The sequence below is a fragment of the Microcaecilia unicolor genome, chromosome 1 (assembly GCF_901765095.1).
Source record: "Microcaecilia unicolor chromosome 1, aMicUni1.1, whole genome shotgun sequence".
NCBI classification, from domain to species: domain Eukaryota; kingdom Metazoa; phylum Chordata; class Amphibia; order Gymnophiona; family Siphonopidae; genus Microcaecilia; species Microcaecilia unicolor.
In genome coordinates this window covers 49,146,601-49,166,341 of record NC_044031.1, presented here as the reverse complement: position 1 = coordinate 49,166,341, position 19,741 = coordinate 49,146,601, and the positions used below count along the sequence as shown (strand labels likewise).

General features: G+C 41.8%; 1 protein-coding gene across 2 annotated transcripts in view; it reads right to left on the bottom strand.

Annotated features, from left to right (window-relative positions):
* Nucleotides 1-13,531: 13,531 nt before the first annotated feature.
* Nucleotides 13,532-19,741, bottom strand: part of KLHL18 (kelch like family member 18) — a 145,450-nt gene continuing 139,240 nt past the window's right edge. For both annotated transcript variants that reach the window (XM_030196988.1, XM_030196996.1), the window contains exons 8-10: nt 17,502-17,606; nt 15,735-15,846; nt 13,532-14,420 (exon numbers count right to left, since the gene is read on the bottom strand). In XM_030196988.1, coding sequence (XP_030052848.1) covers nt 14,034-14,420; nt 15,735-15,846; nt 17,502-17,606 — 604 coding nt within the window. In that variant the 3' untranslated portion in view covers nt 13,532-14,033. The remainder of the gene's footprint in view (nt 14,421-15,734; nt 15,847-17,501; nt 17,607-19,741) is intronic.

The following is a 19,741-nucleotide window of genomic DNA, read 5'->3' as shown; positions in this document are numbered from 1 at the left end:
TGTAAAAGTATAAAACAATACGAGAGCATTATTACCATACTTATGATGTAACCAAAGCAATAACCGCTGAAAAAAGTATGCAGCTTGTGAAACCTAAAAAATCTGAAATCTTATTGATTATAAATGTATGGAGCCGGCATCGGAATGTTCACTGAGGCTGTACAGAAAAATGGCAATATATCACCCTGATAGGTGCAAATGTTCATCAAAAAGGAGCTTACCTTAAAAAAAGACCTTTTGCGATGTGAAACACGGTAAAGCGCTGAGTATATCTTCCTACATCAATAAAGAGCGAAAGGTGTATGCCAAACATATAAGCAATTAAATAGTTTGATTTGGCGCCAAAAACGACCGGAAATGAAGTCACCCAATGTTAGAGATGATGTCAGAAAAACTCCGTCATGGAACCGAATAGAGATAGATGACCATACCCTCAAATCAACATATTGCCAGCCTCAAAAATTTTTTGTCTATTTAATACCCCAGTGTGATAAGCCACAGTTGCACAAACATCATTGTCAAATACTCCAGAAAGGTAACGTGCTACTTCTGTCAAATGAGATCATATATCCATCTGTGATGCCGATAGTAACATTACATGTCAGTGTAGTCCATTTTGACTGTAAAGACAACATAATTACGTCAAAGGTTTCAATGGGAAGGTACTCAGTGTGCAAGTGAATAATATTAGAGGATTATGCATTAACGTGTAGGGTAGGTAAAAAATAAGAAATACAACATAAATAATGATTAAGGAATGAACTATAAAACGCGTTTAACAGGTCTCTAGTGAAGCGAGTGCATGATTCTCCGATGATACTGAATGGCTCGCTATTTGGTTCAAAAACGTCTTCATATATTAATAAGATAGCTTTTGAGGAGGTGTCACCTATGGGTACCTAAAAAAAAATAAATAAAAAAAAACCGAAGTGTGAACTACTACACTATGAATCAAATATATGTCTGCCAATAAATTTGAAATGTAGGAGCATAATAAGAGAACAATATATAAACCATAGATATTCTGTCATCACATAAAATGAGGTGAAGGCTAAAACATTACATGCTATGCATTATAAGATAACATTAGTCCATTCTTATTATGAATATTCCATATGGGTCAGTCAGATCAAAGGGTCCAGATCAGTAGAAATACATACACATATATGGCTACAAACAATAAAAGTTAAAAGAATTTCAATAGGCTAAAAAAATTCTTTATGTTAACAAAATAATAAAAAAAATAATAAAAATCATACGACTCATTATTTAAATTATACATGAATCACTAAAAATGCTATTTGACCTAAAAAATCATGAACAGAATATTTAAATAGAAATATTTTAAGAAGGAGCCTGGGTCTTTCAAAAAAAAAAAAAAAAAAAAAAAGACGGTAAAATCTATATCATTGTTGAGACCTATAGGTGCTAATGTCTGCAGATCAAAAATAAGTCTCTGTTCTTCTCTCAGCAAACGGTTGTCCATATTGCCTCTTCTTTTGTTTACTTTGAAAACTTTGAGAACCAGGAATGCTAGATCTGAAATACTGTGATTTGCCATTATTCAATGGCCCACCAAGGGTGCACTTTCAATTTTCCTATTAATGCAGCTTCTGTGCTCTATTATCCTAGTCTTGATTGCTCTAGTGGCTTTGCCAATGTATAGCATGGGACATGGGCATTGAATGAGATAGACAACACATGAGGTGTTGCAATCTGAGGTGTGATTTAAATGGTATTTTTTGAAGTCCTTGGATGTATAAATGTGGATATGTCCATCAAATGACTACATACACTGCACTTTCCACAGCGGCGGTGACCTAGGTTGGTCTGTCTATCTTCAAATTCTGGCAATAGAGAAGGAACATGATGTTCTCTAAGATTATCTCTCGAGTAGTCCACTACGAGTCTCTTCTCTTTAAACACTCAAGACCATTCAAAATGTGCCAATGGCGTCTTATGGTTTTCTGTATGTCTTTCGCACGATGAGAATACCTAAGTGTGCACACAATATCTGGCACCTCCCGATGGTCAACAGGTTGCAGTAAAACAGATCTGTCCTTAGACAGTGCTTTTCTATATCCATCCTGGATACATAGTAACATAGTAGATGACGGCAGAAAAAGACCTGCACGGTCCATCCAGTCTGCCCAACAAGACAACTCATATGTGCTACTTTTTGTGTATACCCTACTTTGATTTGCACCTGTGCTCTTCAGGGCACAGACCGTATAAGTCTGTCCAGCACTATCCCAGCCTCCCAACCACCAGCCCCGCCTCCCAACCACCGTCTCTGGCACAGACCGTGTCTGCCCAGCACTATCCCCGCTTCCCAACCACCAGCCCCGCCTCCCACCACCGGCTCTGGCACAGACCGTATAAGTCTGTCCAGCACTATCCCTGCCTCCCAACCACCAGTCCCGCCTCCCACCACCGGCTCTGGCACAGACCGTATAAGTCTGCCCAGTACTATCCCCACCTCCCAACCACCAGCCTCTGTTCAGGAATCTTTTGCTTAGGGTGTCTGCCAATGCATTAAAGTCCTCAAAATCAGAGCAAATTCTACGCAGCCAAATAAATTGGCTCAGGGGTAAATTTTTTTTTAAGAGAAGGATTGTGATGGCTTGTGTAATGCAGGAAAACATTCCTGTCCATTGATTTACGATAGATCGTAGTTTTGAAAAAAAAATATGGGTCCTTTGAAATACTCAGGTAAAGAAAATGTACAGAGTCTTCACTAAATTTCATCTTACATTTCAAATTTGGATCTCTGGAGTTAAGCCAAGTGTAAAATGAAACTGAGTGACTCCATGTCGCCTTGCCAGAGGATAAAAATATTTATTTATTGTACATCTATACCCCACATTTTCCTGCAGGCTCAAAGTGGCTTACAATGCACTGATAGGCTACTGCCAGATCAGAGGTGGCACGAATACAATTAAATTAGTTAGAATAGAAGGAACGGGGAAGAAGAAAATAGGGAAGGATAAGAGAGTCTAAAATGGTCCATAGATACACATTGATAGAAAGGACTTCAGGTAATACGTTGAATCCTTGGAGTTGGAGGTATATCATCTATATACCTTCTGTAAATCTTGATGTTTTCTGAGAAGATACTGGATTCCAGATGTTCATGTTCAAAATTGGCAACATATAGACTGGCGACATCAGGGGCCATGGTTTCACCACCAAGGAATAGAAGTAGAGAACCATGTTCACCACCAGACGAAGGGTGTCCACCTACAGATAACCCTGAACGTGACAACACAGAGTTTTTTTTTTTTTTAGAAAAACTATGGAAGAGAGATTTAGAGACCAAGAAGTCATGGACGAACTCCTTCTCCAGAGGGACACACTATCCCCCCAGGGAGAGAGAATACCCAACCAGGGAGGGATTTCCTCAGAGAGGGAGAGGCAGGGGCACATACAGAGGACCACAGAATTACCAATACAATAGGGCATATTTCTCCCCCACTAGGGCATACAGAATGGGTTGTATTTTGTACCCCTGACCATTTTAACAGGGTGGATTAGGGTTCCTTGTGGCAGTATAAGTCAGCTATTGGGGTTGGAAGGGTACAGAGGGGCAAAGGGTTACTCACTGTTATTGTTTTCTATTTGTAATTTATAAAGAGTTGCACAGAATATTGTTCCTTTTTATACTTTAATAAAAAGATTTAAATATAAAATCGTGTTTTTGAGACTTGTGCAGATGAGGACAGAACCCATGTGTACCGGGTGGGGATAGGGACAGAGCCTGTGGGGACAAGACAGGGATCAATTTTGGCCCCATCATTCTCTAGCTATAAATACCAAGAATAGAATAGAATAAATTGTAATTTCTACTCTTCTTCCATGTTCTCCTCTTACATTTTAACTATACTGTAAGTTGCTCAGAAGACTGTCTCAGTGGGCAGGATATCAAATATCTAATATACTTGGAAAACCTTTCCCCCACTTGTGTCTGAAGAATGTTAATCTTAGAATCTAAAGAGAATTGTATTTCAGTATATTAAGACTGAAAAATGACATATTCAAATTTTCCCTCAAACAGCACCCAACTACAGAAAAAAAAGACAAGAGCAGTACAGCAAGCTCACTTGTTTCTCCTGAAATACACCCAGATTATAAAGAGAGACCAAAGAATCACTCAGCATGCTGTGAGGCCAAAATCTTTATTGTTTTGCTTGCCCATATATTGCAAAATTTGTTTCAGTGTCAAGTTTTCTCAATAGTACTGACCACAAAATGACATTTTCTCATAGACATACATATAGAAACACACATACACATTATATATATACATTTTGTATATATACAGACACACACACAATACTGTATAGTTTATCAACCACTTAAATACTATTCATACATTCATAAATGCATTGCTCTGTATAAACACATACATAGGCTCATGTTCAATACCATAACACAGTATTTCACCTGCAGAGATATGAATCCACACATACACAGGACATGTGCACACTGGATGACAAAATAGGAGAGTTCGAGAGATCTTTTGCTTCTAGAGCAGGGCTTCTAAGCCCAATCCTCTGGAAACACCTAACCAGGGAGGTTTTCAGGATAACCACAACAAATATGCATGAGAGAAATTTGCATGCACTAACTTCATTTTATGCAAATATAGCTCATACATATTCATTGTGGGCCGGGTTTTTTTGGCAGGGGTACTCAGGGGGGGGGGGGGGTATTGAGTACCAGAACCCTTTCTATTTGCCTGTTAAAATTAACCCATGGTCCCCAAATTTTAATGAAAGAGCTCAGGCTCTACACATAGATTCTGTGACTTGTTGTAGGGTGCCTGGCTATTGTGGGGTCAGTGATCATCCCTCCCCTAGCATTTGAGTACTGGCACCTTTTTTGCTAGAAAAAACACTCTGGTTGTGGGTATCCTGAAACCCCAACAGGCTAGATGTGTCCCGAGGACTGGGTTGAGATTTCAAGTCATAGATAGAGGAGTCTATGGCAGAGAAAATACCTACTGTACCCAAAAACTTGCCTGGCATTTGAATTTGGAAAGGCAAGTGATTAGATTTGAAACTGAATTTTCCTGAGCCATCACATAAAAAAGGACCTCCAGGCTAATTAATGTCCTTTGGAAAAATCAGACAGACACAATCAGATCACACAGTATAGTTGTATCTACTATGGAACATCAAGACCCTGTAAGTTTATCTACTAGTTGGATAAGACTTATTTTCAATTTCTTTTTCCAGATTTGGGAAGAGACGTTGGTATTACATCAGGCATTCTGAACCCACTCTTTGGGACACACATTGTGGTTTTTATCCACAATGAATATGCAAACACATTTTCATACACAGCCTTCCTTATCTGCAAATCTATCTCATGCTTGTTCATGATCAATAGCCTGATAACCCAAATGGCTGGGTGTATCCCAACAACTGGGTTGAGAACCAGAGAATGCCATGGGAATGGGGATACAGCCTGCGGGGACGGGGCGGGGACAGAGCTCGCAGGGATGGGGCCAAACTTTGTCCCTGTGTCATTATCTATCCCACGCATCAACCAAAGGCCAGTGGAGACAAAAGGCAAACAAAAAAAACAAAGTTGGGAAATTGGATGCAGATCTAATCTAATCTGTGGCTTATATAACCATTCTCATCCCAAAGAGAGGCTCTAGGCAGTTTACACTGTGATGTTTACATAGACTGCTCCAGAACACGTCAAGGACACTGAAGAGAGTGCAGAGATTTAATACTGTTAATCCTGAGCTGGAAAGGGTTTGGGATAAAGTTATAAAAGTTTGCACTTTTCAGGCTTATTTTCTCAGAATTTCTTTTTTGTTCTGCATTTCCTTTTCTCTCTGGCAGCTCCAGGCTCTCCTTTCTTACTGCAGCTAAACATTCAGATGAAAAGGATGAAGTTCCCCCAAAACCCCAATATGTGAACAGACCAAGTAGAACAATTATAAACTGGATCCACCCTACAAGAAGAAACATTTTTTTACATGTAATTGAAAATAAAGTAATAAAAGGTAGCTTAGTTTTCATATTCTTTTGGATACGTTACCAAAAATAACTTTTTAGACGACACCTTTTTTCAGACTTATCTTAAGGTCCTACCTGTAACTTTTATTCTTTGACCTCTATTTCTATAGAATTTTTAGGAAGTTTCCTTCCATTTTTAGTGGCCCTGTATCATCGGCCACATGCAGGGATATGGGTTCCAACATAAGAATGTTGAAACTCCATCTATCCCCCTTCTATCAGGGCTAGACTTAAAAACCATGTGACCTGACAGGGTATTTGCATAGGCACTCCAGGGGAGACCTCCCTCTCAACCACACAGGATGTCACCAGAGCTAACTAACATCAGTCCTGCTTCTTCTCTCCCTCTTCTATTCTCAGAGCACAATGTATAGTCATGAATTCTACTTTGGATCACAACTAAGCAGGGAAACTCATGGACAGGACTACATTCACTGATCCCTTTCCACTTTAGCTGTGATAAAATACTTTTTGCATCCTCCTGGGAGCACGATATGTTTTGAGAACATTGTACAAACACATCATTGAATTGGCAGAATTAAAAAACAAAAAAACAAAACTTACTCTATTTTTTTCATCCTGATCTATATTTCATTCCTGAGGCCATGTTAGGGTACTAAGAGTTTTTGAAACCGCCTCCTACTTATTCACCCCCTGCATTATTATTTTTTGGGGGAGAGGGGGGAGGGGGGAGGGAAGGGGATGGGGTGGGGGAAAGAGGTAGCAGTGTGTTCTTGCTTCTTTGGGCATTCGGCTCAATCTAGATTGGGGATGAGATCCGAAACAATGAGTCTTCATTCACAACTACCTATGGATTTTCCCTATTTTATATCCCCTCCCAATTCACTAAGCCTAGCCATTTCAGCTACAGTCCTTGGCCAAAAGCCATGCAGCAGAGTTCCTTCCGGAACCCTTTAATTGTGGGGCTTAGTCCAACCACTAGGTGTCACACATATGTAATGACTGGGATTTCCTCCCCCTTGAGGCTGTAAGTGCAGTCTCTGCAATTACCCCAGCCCTGGCTGGCCTGGAGACCAGACGACCTGATGCAGGAATCAAAACCAACACTATTAAACTAAGTAGATCAGGGGCAGTGCAGACTTTAAAATGACACACACATTCAGTATGGACAACCACAGAGAGGGAAGCAACCAGAATGAAACAGCCACATTTTTCCAAATTAAAAAATAGTATAAAAACCTAACCAAAACAGGTTAGCATGATACTGAAAGGAGTTGTAGATATAGGACCAGATGTGGAAGCATAAACACATGCATGTTGAGATTCTGTGTAATTTTACTAATGCTGCTTTCATTTTGGGGATGGCATTATATGTGTGTTTTTGATGTATTACTCTCTTCTTTTGTTTGGTGGGGAGGGGCTGTTTTAAGCACAGCTTGCAAAATGTACTGTCTCCACCATGCTGTGAGCACCATTTATGCAATAATCTATCACCGTACATTTGCTTTTTCTAGAAAGTTTACGACTTCATCAATTCACAAATATTTTAGAAGTTCTGCACCACAGTAATACCTGTAACAAAGGTCCAGCCCTTATTGCATTAACCAAGTTTTGGTCACAGACCAATTTTATTGTTTGCTTTTATGTTTGTGCTCACGTCTTTGAACAGTGGTGAAAATGCCCCCCCCCCCCCCCCCAATTCACCCAGTGTAGAATGAAAGTAATCTGTTACAGCAATAAAACTCTGTTGCTAATATCCATACACCTGTAATGAAAAACTCACTCTAGTTGATGAACTGCTAACAACGTCCTTGCCCTACAGTCATATACCCAGTACAGAAAAAAAAAAATTCAAACCACCACTATACTGATCTAGATATTGCTAAACCGACTGAAGCCAAACCTCACTGGAATGTCATTCTGTAAACTATTAAAAGTGGAACAGTTTATCATCACTGGGAAACACTGTATGACAGACTATTATTTTAAATGTCTGATGTAAACACATCTAATGATAAGATAATGAGATCCGATGAGGGCCTCTGCTGTTTGAAGCAGCACAGCAATCAGTGAACAAGCATTTTACCTGGTGAAGGGCAGTACTAATGGATACCAATCAGAAACTTCCTGCAGAAACATTTAGAGAAAGAGAGGCATGGCTTACCTCAGCATCAGATGTCAGCCTGATTTTGACACACTTAACAACTTTTGACTTTGGATGCCTGGTTAGACAATGTGATCCTTGATGCAACCCAACATGTACCTTAAAAGAGTAAGGTATGCCAGATGGGCTGCAGATCGAGCATTCTAAGGGTACTAGAAACTGGGTAAATGCCAGGTAATGAACAGTAAATTGTAAATGGCATTCACTCCAAGGAAAGGGGGAATAAAAGGGAAACCTTGTGGATCCTGTGGTGAAATAGGGTTCTTGCTTGTAATAAATACTGTTCCTCGTCTTATCAAGTTAGATTTGTTCCTGTTAAAAAAAAAATATATAATAATAATCTGGTCTTGCAGACATTTAGTTTACCAACAGGTGGCAGCACGGTATGCTGTGTTCTGCCACCACTGGCTACTGAAACTGAAGGAGTTAATTCCTGAAACAATGACCTTAGGCAGTGGGATGAGAAAATATCAGTTTGGTGTGAGGGGGTGGGGAGTCTGTCTGTGACCTTGAGAAAAGGAGCTGAATAGGAGAAAACAAGCTAACAGCTGACAGGAATAACCCTGACAGAAGGATTTAACAGTAATCTAAGTCTATCCTTCATATAAAGGTGCTGGGAGACTATCACAGGGTTTAACAAAGTGTTTTAGTGTGAAATCATTTTCCTTTTTAAAATCTTTTGTATGCATTGTCCATTCTATTTAATAATAAAATGTTTTTAGTTTATTAACTGATGGGTTGAAGCAGAAAGCCTTGCAGTTGAGCTGCTGCTCTACTGTGAAATTAATTCTGCACAACTGCCATGGCATGCTATACGAAAGGAGCATAAAAATTACTGCCAGATTAAAATAGTGGCAGTAATTTGCATCTTATTGCAAAATGTTACCCTTCCTGTCAATGCCTGAGCAGTGGTTGGCTGCACTCCTTTCCCTCCTCCCCCTCAAATCCCTGGAGTCTAGTGCTCCCCCCCCCCCCCCCCCCCCCGAACCAACCAGGTACATTAAGAGGCAGGAGTAGTGCCCATTCACTCCTGCCTCCAGCACATGATGCATCCTGAGATGCACCAGGCAGGGCCAGTCTGCCACATAAGGTGCACTATTACTTTCACGAGCAAGTGTACACTTATGCTCACAAGTGGCAGCAGAGTGACTAAGCACTATTCATAACAGTGCATACAAATGGCACACTGCAGAAATTCAACAGGCTGTTCACATGGTTGGAGCTTCCACGTGTGAGCATAACTTACAAAATACTCTCAGTTATGTGCAACCCTGCTGCAGTTACGCCAGGTCTATGGCTGGCTTACATGAGTTTATTAAAAACAAAAACAGCCTCTCTTGTATATAATCTGCAAAGTACTTATTGTAATACTGTATTCCTTGGGGAGGAGTGGCCTAGTGGTTAGGGTGGTGGACTTGGTCCTGGGAACTGAGGAACTGAGTTCGATTCCCGGCACAGGCAGCTCCTTGTGACTCTGGGCAAGTCACTTAACCCTCCATTGCCCGCCGCATTGAGCCTGCCATGAGTGGGAAAGCGCGGGGTACAAATGTAACAAAAAAATAAAAACAATATGTAAGAAAGGGAAAAAGCCTCTACACCTCCACCTAATAAACGTTAGCAGGGTAAAGAGGATATAAACTGGGTCAAACTCTCTTCATCGGCATAAAACACTCTTTCTCACTAAATCTTGCTAAAACTCAACAGGAAGTTTAATTTTTCATGGATCCACCCGAAAACGTGGTAAAACAAAGACACTTAGCTTTTAAATTAGTTGAAGACACAAACGTGCACAGAAAGTCAGTCACACCGACTGTGACCCAGTTTATAACCTCTTTACCCTGCTAACGTTTATTGGTTGGAGGTGTGGGTGCAGAGGCTTTTCCCCCTTTCTTACATATTGTTCGCACTCCACAGGAACATAGTATTACAATAAGCACTTTGCAGATTATACGAGAGGCTTTGTTTTTGTGATTTACATACTCTCTTTATCCTCTTATTTGTTCAACTATTGTACGTGAGTTTATGTACATTTAGGTGCACCTCAAGGCCAAATTACAATACTGGAATCTGGGCAGCCAGATGCAGTTATCGAATAGGCTCTCATCACATGGAATCAGGGTGCCTAAAGGGAAGCCCCCACTTACAGAACTGCACCCTCAGCGTCTCAGAATTCTTGAACAGGTGGTCTGTGAATATTTTTCTTTCTGACAATGACCACAGGTTGTAAGTGAGGTCTTGATGTCCTCAGAAAGCATCAGGGACCAGGAATTTACCCAGGCAAGCAGGAACCTAGCTGATGGGTGCAGGTTTGCCAGAGTTCATACAGGAAAGGCCTAGATGGGAGAGAGGTGTTAGGGAGTGAGGCAGATGCATTATCTGATGGCGTACATGCCAAGGAAAGGGGAAAGAAAAGCAGAGTGCATCTCTCCTGGGCCCAGCCAATTCACTTCAGTATTTTTATACATTTATATTTCAAGGTTTATCATTTTGATAATACTAATTTGAACACTCTAGATGACCAACAGTTTGGCAGCTTAAGAATTAATGCAGAGAAAAGTGCAGTGTTATGGCATTTAGGAGTGGAAGTCCAGGAGAGCAGTAGGGGATGGATGATGTATCAGACAGGAAGGGAATCTTGAAATGATACTATCTGACGACCTTGAGGTTGCAATGCAATCTCACAAGGCAGTGGAAAGAGTCAGAAGAATGCTAGGGTACACAGGGGAAGGTATAACCAGAAGCAAAAAAAGGGAAGTGATACTGTCTATGTATGGATCATTAGTAAAACCTCAACTGAAGTATTGTTTCCTAAGCCAGAGGATGTATTTTGAAAATAATGTAGAATGCAAATGTAGAGTCTATCCAAAGAAAGGCAACCAAAATGGTGCAGGCTGCATGATAAGCCCTAAATATATAAGTCCTAGAGATACTGGAAATGGTAGAAACAGTCAAATACCTCAAAGCTAAGCAATGCACAAGCAGCAAGCATTTCTGTGCGGTGGGGGAGGAAAGAAATTCTAGAACAAGAAGGGCATAATTTGAGGCTGAAAGGCAAACTCAGGAGAAATATAAGAAAATATTTCTTCACAAAGGGAATGGTGCATGCATGGAATGTCCTCCTAATGTAAGTGGTGAAGGACAAAACATGATGGGGATTCAAGAAAGCCCGGTATAAGCACAGATCTGCGAGGAAGAATGCAGATATGAAGATCAGGTAGTGTATGTGGTATTGCAACAAGAAACACATAAGGAAAACATGCAGAGCATGGATAATGGAACTCTATCCAACCCCTTCACATATACATGTGAGCCTTATAGGCTTCATCTACCATCATGCCCTACATTTCGTTAAATAAATGGAAGAAGAATTCAAATCCACTCTGATAGGGAATTCTGGCATTGGTTCACTTCCTCTAATTTAAATACCAGAGTTGAAGTGGCTGATAGCATCAACCCCAGTAGACTATGTTTACCAGCACCAAAGCAGCTGAAAGATAGGCCCTGGGCTATGAGCATGAACAAAGGCAAGACATGTGCATCTATAATTATGTGCCACCAGCTAAGTGGATATGACTGGGGTATATAAGCTAATGCAAGTTGGGGACAGGGATCCAACAACTAAACAGAACACATTAATAGTAATACCTTGTAACCTATATGCTGGAGAGCAATTCACATCAGTTTTTGCTATGTCCGTGTAATGACACACAGAAGTTTCCCTGGGAATCATCAGCAAAACAATTCACTTACCAGGGAGAGTTGGTATAGTCAAAGGAACTTCATAAATGTAATTAAATTGGCAAGAAGCTTTTTCATAGATCCTGAAGCCACCGATAGGAAATAAGAGGCTTTATTATTTTAGATTTGGAAGACAAGGTCATTTTTTTTTAAGCATCCTTACAAAAGATATGGAAAACCAGATGAGAATAACAGACAGTCCACCAAAAATACTGTCATAATAGACTCTCAATGTGAGAAAAAAAAAAGAGGAGTGTGTGATATCTTTAACCTATACAAAAGAATATGGCTGCCTCAGGCCAAAACAGAACAATCAGCACCTGGAAATATACCAAAGACTGTGGTTCTGCATTATACTACCTCTGTTATACCTTGTAGTATTCTAGCTTTTACATATGTGCTGTTTAAGAAGATATTTGATCCCAGCATGAACACTTTGACCCTTAACTGTGGAAAATTCACATACACCAAGCTTCCCACAATGGTTTGGCACTCATGGATATCACCGTTCTGGTGGTCTGGCATGGAATGGGTACTGCCAGAGCAACAAGATATACCAAGGCAGATGCGAGTTTAACATTTACTGGCCAACTAGAAAAGGTCTCTCATAAAAGTGAATTGGGCACTTTGAAATTCGCTTACGCGGGTTCCTCTAAGAATGGTACCAGCTCTTTGGATGTGCCCCCCCCCCCCCACACACACATTTGTCCTTTCATTAAATCTGAAATGCTCTCCTTTCTTCTGCTCCCAGCATTCTGAGTGCTTGCAGAGTAATGGAAAACACCAATATTTGTACCTATGGAAATCCACATGGCTCACCTGTGGCACCTATGGTAGACATAATGGATTCCTGTAGCGATACAACCACACAGTTACTACCAGTTTACACCAGGAGTTCTCAGCCCAGTCCGAGACACTTCCAGCCAGCCAGATTTTCAGGATATCCACAATGAATACGTATGAGATAAAATTTCATGTACTACCTCCATTCTAAGCAAATCTATTTTATGCACATTCATTGTGGATATCCTGAAAGCCTCTGCCTCAGACTAAAAAAAAAACCCCAAATCCCCAAACCAGACGTTATGCTCATACTGCCTTAAGACATGATGCTATAATGAGATTTTACTGTCCAAGGGTTGAAGTTGATTGACTGCACAAACACTTCATCCTGTGCTTGCTGGCACAGCCAAATTTTTCTAGCACAGTGGTTGTCAACCCAATCCTCAAGATCTAACCAGACAGGTTTTCAGGATATCCACAATGAATATTTGTGAGACAGATCTACATCCAATGGAGGTAGCACATGCAAATTTATCCCACGCATATTCAACTTGAATATCCTGAAAATCTGACTGGCTGGGAGTGTCTCGAGGACTGGGATGAGAACCACTGCTCCAGCAACATGTGTTATAGCCCTGAAGCACAGGTGGAAGGAGAGGTGCATCAATCATACCTTCCCCCCCCCCCCTTCTGAAAATGATCTAATGCTTCCATCTACAACAGATCAATATTCTGGTTATCCCTAGGTGGTAAAAATATTTCCATATGTGCTACCCATTTTGCAACTTTGTCATCTTTTGTTCTGTAAAAAATAGCAAACATCAACCAAGAACCAACGTGTTTAGCCCCAGTATTCGACTCATGACAATATTGCCAAATGATGATTCAAAAATACCCAATCAAAGCTGCTGGTTGCTAAAATACCAGTATTTAAACACACCCACATTTTAAATAAGCTACAATCCCCTTCTGTAAGGCTTGGTGTTATAGTCAGAGTGAGCAGATTAAAAATATAATTCTTCCATAGCTTTCCACTGGAATTGTTCGACAATCCCATATACTAGACTAACTTTGTGAATTCTCAGATTTACTGGTGCTTTTCTTCTGATTGTTAACGGGGGTTGTGCAGCTACAACAATACTGCCATAGTAAACTCTCAATGTGAGAAAAGAAGAGTGTGGAACACCTTTAACATATACAGGAGAACAATATTTTTGCGCGGTTGCCTCTGGCTAGAACTACGAGCACCTGGAGATGTACCACAGATTGCAATTTCACATTAAACCATCCGTTATTCCTTTCTTCCCACTGTCGCAGAGCCCTTGCTGCTAACTTTATCACTGTCGTCACTGTGCTTAAATGGGGAGGAGTGGGATGCATCCCACCCCAACACCTCCCTCATGGCACACCATGGGTGCCATGAATGTCCAACGGTTCGTTTCGGCATCATACATTTCTACTGAATTCAAGTTGGATTGTCCGTCATAGCCCCCCACGGCATACAGGCGGCCGCAATTCGCCACCAAGGAGACACGACTTCGACGGGTGTTCATGGGAACAATCAAGTACCACTGGTCAGCCATGGAGTTGTAGACCTCAGCAATGCTGAGGAAAGCAGAGCCGTCATATCCCCCGCAGATGAACATCTTGCTGCCCAGGGTGGCAGCGCCATGTCTGCAGCGTTTGTTCAGCATGCTGGTGACAGGATGCCATGTGGCTGTGTGATGGTTATAGTACTCCACCTGCAGCAAAAAGAGGCAGTGATAATAGCATGCTGGCAGCTTATAAGTACATTTCAATACCATGCAGACCAAGGGCATAGCCAATCACCCAATTTTGGGTGGGACAAAGCCCATAATGGGTTGGCAACCTAGCATTTCTTCCTGACCTCCTCCCCAGGCGGCAGGGTGTGTCTGAACTCTCCCAAACCCCTGCCTCTCCATACTTTGTAAAGCCTTCATTTCTTTACTTGCAGCGAGCAGCAACTCATACCCACTGCACATGCTTGCCCTGAGCCTTTCCTCTGACCTGGTCCCGCCTATGCAGAAACAGGAAGGTGCATAAGAGGGAAGGCTCAGAGCCGGTGCAAGCAACAGGTTCAAGTCGCTGCTCGTTGATGGCAAAGAAATGAAGGCTTTAAAAGATACGGGGGGGGGGGGGGGGGGGGTGGTGGTTGAAGTTGAGATGCTAGAAACGTCTGTGGGGGAAGGAAGAGATGCTGAAGCCCCGCCAACCATGTAAGACATGTGCCACTCCTAGGTCGTCTGTGTCCACCCATGGCTACACCACTGATATAGACAACACATATCAACCATTCAGTATGTTCTTGTGCAGCACTGTAAGACATATTAAGCCACTGTTATTGCCCCCCATATGTCTCAGAAGAGTGACAGAATGAGTAGCAGGTATTAGAACTGGAAACTAGGAAATCTAAATTGTGACATACAAGTTACAGGCTGAAACCTTAAGATACCAGAGCAGCTTCCCAAGCACAAGAGTGTGACATCAGGGCATGAAATTTCAAGTCTCATTCAAACAGCCAAAAAAATAATCACAGGAAGCTCACCAAATTTCTTCACCCTGAGGGATGATTTTGATAGAAATTAAGTGTTTTCTGAGTCTTATGATAGTGCCACTAATTTGAGGTGAAGGCACTGATGCACTTTTCAACAGTCAGGTGCTCCTTTCGTGTTAGATATCACTATAGACGCCTGATCTCCGTGGACTATATGCAACATGAAAGGAGCACATTAAGGTAGGATAAATAAAGCACAATTTTTGGTGGAAGAATTTAGGTGGAAATATAAAAAAATATATATTAAACATGAGCAGTGATGAAAAATACCTCATTATTCACAAGTTATATATGAAAATGAGTCATAAAGAGGTTGATTTTGAGCCCCTTTCTAACAGAGAGAAATATATAGAAGTCCCATAAAAAAAGGTTTGAATATAACAGAAAGTCTGTTAACATCTATAAGCCTAGGAGCAGAATAGAACAGTGTTGGATAAAAGCCCTCTACTGCAAAATAAGAGTATGAGACCAGAATGCTTACAGTGTTAAATATCTGAAGCCCATCGTGCCCTCCAGACACATAGATCCTGCCCTCAAACACGGTGACGCCAGATGCACTGCGATTGGAACTCATTGGGGTCACCACTGTCCACCTGATTCAAAAACACAAACTAGCAGTTACAATCCTAAGTGAAGACTTGTAGGTAATAACTACAGGGCTGCAGTTACGACTTTAAATGAGGGCATGGCGGGGGGGGGGGGGGGGAGGGGGGTAAGAGTTACAACTCTAAACAACTTATTCGACACAGTCCATGTAGCCTAGCTCCCTTTGGAACCCTACAGCCTTGGGTCCTGGCTCTTGACCATCTAGAAACCATTCCCACTTAACAACCACAACCACTGTGAGCCTTTGAACACTGCCTTTGCAGCATCCTCAGCTAACCTGGGATGAGAAATCCCAATCCTGAAGCTGAACTGGGGACTTTCCACGTAGTGGTACACAGGGAAAGAGGGAAAGGGAAATGGAATTTAATATACCGCCTTTCTGTGGTTTTTGAAACTACCTTGAGTAGAGAGGTGTGGTAGCCGCGTTAGTCCACTTTTCAAGGTAATCAATAGAAATAAAACAAAATAAAACATGGAAAAGAAAATAAGATGATACCTTTTTTTATTGGATATAACTTAATACATTTCTTGATTAGCTTTTGAAGGTTGCCCTTCTTCGTCAGATCAGAAATAAGCAAATGTTGGTAGATGACAGTATATATAAGTGATACATAGAATGAAGGTAAATCCCTCCAACTTTTCTGTTTGAACAACAATATGAATTGATGGAAAGGAACAGTCAAAACATCTACTGGTGATTCAGCTGACCTTATTTTAAATTTTAAATTTATAGATAATACAGGTGACGCCTCACGAAGCCCCCGGCTACACAATTTGAAAGCTCACAGGGGCTGGGCTGCTTCATCATAGGCAGTCACCTATACAGATTATTCTTTAATAATTTTCTTTTCTTTTACTTGTCCTTTGCTTATAAATTATCACTCTACAAAGCACTTAGCTCAAATCAAGACACTGGATTTGACCACGACCAACGGTGGCCAGCGCCTCGTCATCTGCCTCAGGGTCACGTGGTCTGCGTCGATTCTAAGAAACCTTAACTTCGGCGAGCCAGTATATATAAGTGAAACATCAAAGCATTTCAGTGACAGTCTAACAGGATGGGGGTGGACAGGTGAGAGACAGGAAGAGTCTGGTGCAACTACCTTCAAAGCGGTTTAAAGAGTATACACAGGTACTTAACCCTTCATTGCCCCAGGAACAAATAAGCGACTTGCCCAGCGTCACAAGGAGCTGCAGTGGGAATCGAACCCAGTTCCCCAGGATCAAAGTCCACTGCACTACCCACAAGGCTACTCCTCCACCCCAGAACTTATCTGAGTCACTGGGCCAGTTCCCCTTGGAGGAGGATCCCGTTACATCAATGACGACACCTGCACTATTCATTTCCAACAATACAGGTCACAATCATTGCAAAATTTAACAGATAGTATGTTCTAATCCAGATAGTGGAATCTGACTGCTCTAGGGTTACTTGTCTTTTTGCAGTCAATAACTGTATTTCAAGCAGTCGAGATTTTGTACTATCTATAATCTTAGAACACCTGGACCTAATGACAATGACAGCGTCAGTTTATAGTAACCTTTTTCATGCTGAACATAAAAGACATCCCTTTACTTTAACAGGGTCTTGCACGGTCAGCACAAACCATATGGTGGTCCACTAACATTCCAAAGTCCTTACTTGTCTGTTTCTGGCGAGTATGATTCCACAGAATTAAGGGAGGAGTTTCCATCATAACCACCACATACGTAGATCTGTCCATCCAGCACCACGGTTCCCATTGCACTGAAAAACAGTCAAATCAAGTTTGATTGTTATATTGCTCCTCAATTATTTTATTTCCTTCCTATACCATTTCAATCCAGGTTACGCTGTAATATCTATATATATAAAACTCACCCTCAACGTTCTATTTTCACTGACGTCACTGAAGCCAGGTTCGTAAGTTCGAAGCTCTGAAGCCACAGAAAATCACAGTCTCTGGGCTCCGCCCTCGCGTCAAACGTTATGACGTTGAGGGCGGAGCACATTCTCACCTCCAGAAAACCTCGCTAGCGCCCGTTTCATTTGTGCCACAAACGGGCCTTTTTTTTACTACTTTCTTTTTAAAGATCGCTCTACGTGCTCAAATTCATTAATCTGATCTCCTTCCTTACAACCTCTAGCTTCCCAATTGGTCTGTGTGTGTTACCCACAATTCAACTTCTGCATGAATTACTGAACGCATTAAAGGAGCCAACTGCAAATCCACAGCACTTCTACGGAAGAAAGCGCTCACGTCTCTCGCGATTACGCTTACCTTACCTTTAAGGCAACCTTAAGGACGTGGTGATGCTTGGAGTCGGCCTCTCGATTGGTGGAACTGAAACCGCCTGGAAGCAACAATATCCCGCTGCTAATTAAGACGAAAACTTGGATTCCAAAGGGTGTGGGGTTGGGTTTCAGATAAAACTCGGACCCCGAGGATCCAAACCACACGACCTTAAATAGCGAGACCTCTCTGTTTGTTCTGCCGTCATCCAGAGATCGAATGTATGTGTGATGACATTTCATACAGAATTGGCTAATTACTTTGATCAAAGGATTAAAACTGTGGTTTATCGGGGTAGATCAGAAAACTTACATTTGAAAAGCAGGTAATTTGATCCCAGAAACCAAATCGACGTATGAGCAAGCAAACCTAGGAGCTGCTGCAAAAGCTCTTTTAAGTAGATAGACAGTACCAAAAAAAGGTGGGTAGAGAGAGGGGAATCACTCGGGGGCGAGATCCGGTGCCCCCCTGCTTGTTGATGTAGTACATTGCAACCTGATTGACAAATGAAATTGAAGTGGATAGAGCACCGTTCACGGAAGAGAGTGTATATGAACAACTTGAAAAGCTAAAGGTGGACAAAGCCATGGGGCCGGATGGGATCCACCCTAGGATATTGAGGGTGCTCAGAGAGATTCTGGCGGGTCCTCTTAAAGATTTGTTTAATAAATCCTTGGAGACGGGAGAGGTTCCGAGGGATTGGAGATCGGCGGATGTGGTCCCACTTCACAAAAGTGGTGATAGGGAAGAAGCTGCAAACTACAGGCCGGTAAGCCTCACTTCAGTTATTGGAAAAGTAATGGAAGCGATGCTGAAGGAAAGGATAGTGAATTTCCTGGAAGCCAATAAGTTGCAAGATCCAAGACAGCATGGATTTACCAAAGGGAAATCGTGCCAAACGAACCTCATTGAGTTCTTTGATTGGGTGACAGGAGAACTGAATCAGGGACGAGCTATGGACGTAATCTACTTAGATTTCAGCAAAGCTTTTGACACGGTTCCCCACAGGAGGCTCTTAAATAAACTGGAGGGGCTGAAGATAGGACCCGAAGTGGTGAACTGGATTAGGAACTGGTTGACGGACAGACGCCAGAGGGTGGTGGTGAATGGAATTCGCTCGGAGGAGCGAAAGGTAAGTAGTGGAGTGCCTCAAGGATCGGTGCTGGGGCCGATTCTGTTCAATATATTTGTGAGTGACATTGCCGAAGGGTTAGAAGGTAAAGTTTGCCTATTTGCGGATGATACTAAGATCTGTAACAGAGTGGACACCCCGGAGGGAGTGGAAAACATGAAAAAGGACATAAGGAAGCTAGAAGAATGGTCTAAGGTTTGGCAATTAAAATTCAATGCGAAGAAATGCAAAGTGATGCACTTAGGAAGTAGAAACCCACAGGAGACGTATGTGTTAGGCGGAGAGAGGGATCTTGGGGTGATAGTATCTGAGGATTTGAAGGCGACGAAACAGTGTGACAAGGCGGTGGCAGTAGCTAGAAGGTTGTTAGGCTGTATAAAGAGAGGTGTGACCAGCAGAAGAAAGGGGGTGTTGATACCCCTGTATAAGTCGTTGGTGAGACCCCACCTGGAGTATTGTGTTCAGTTTTGGAGGCCG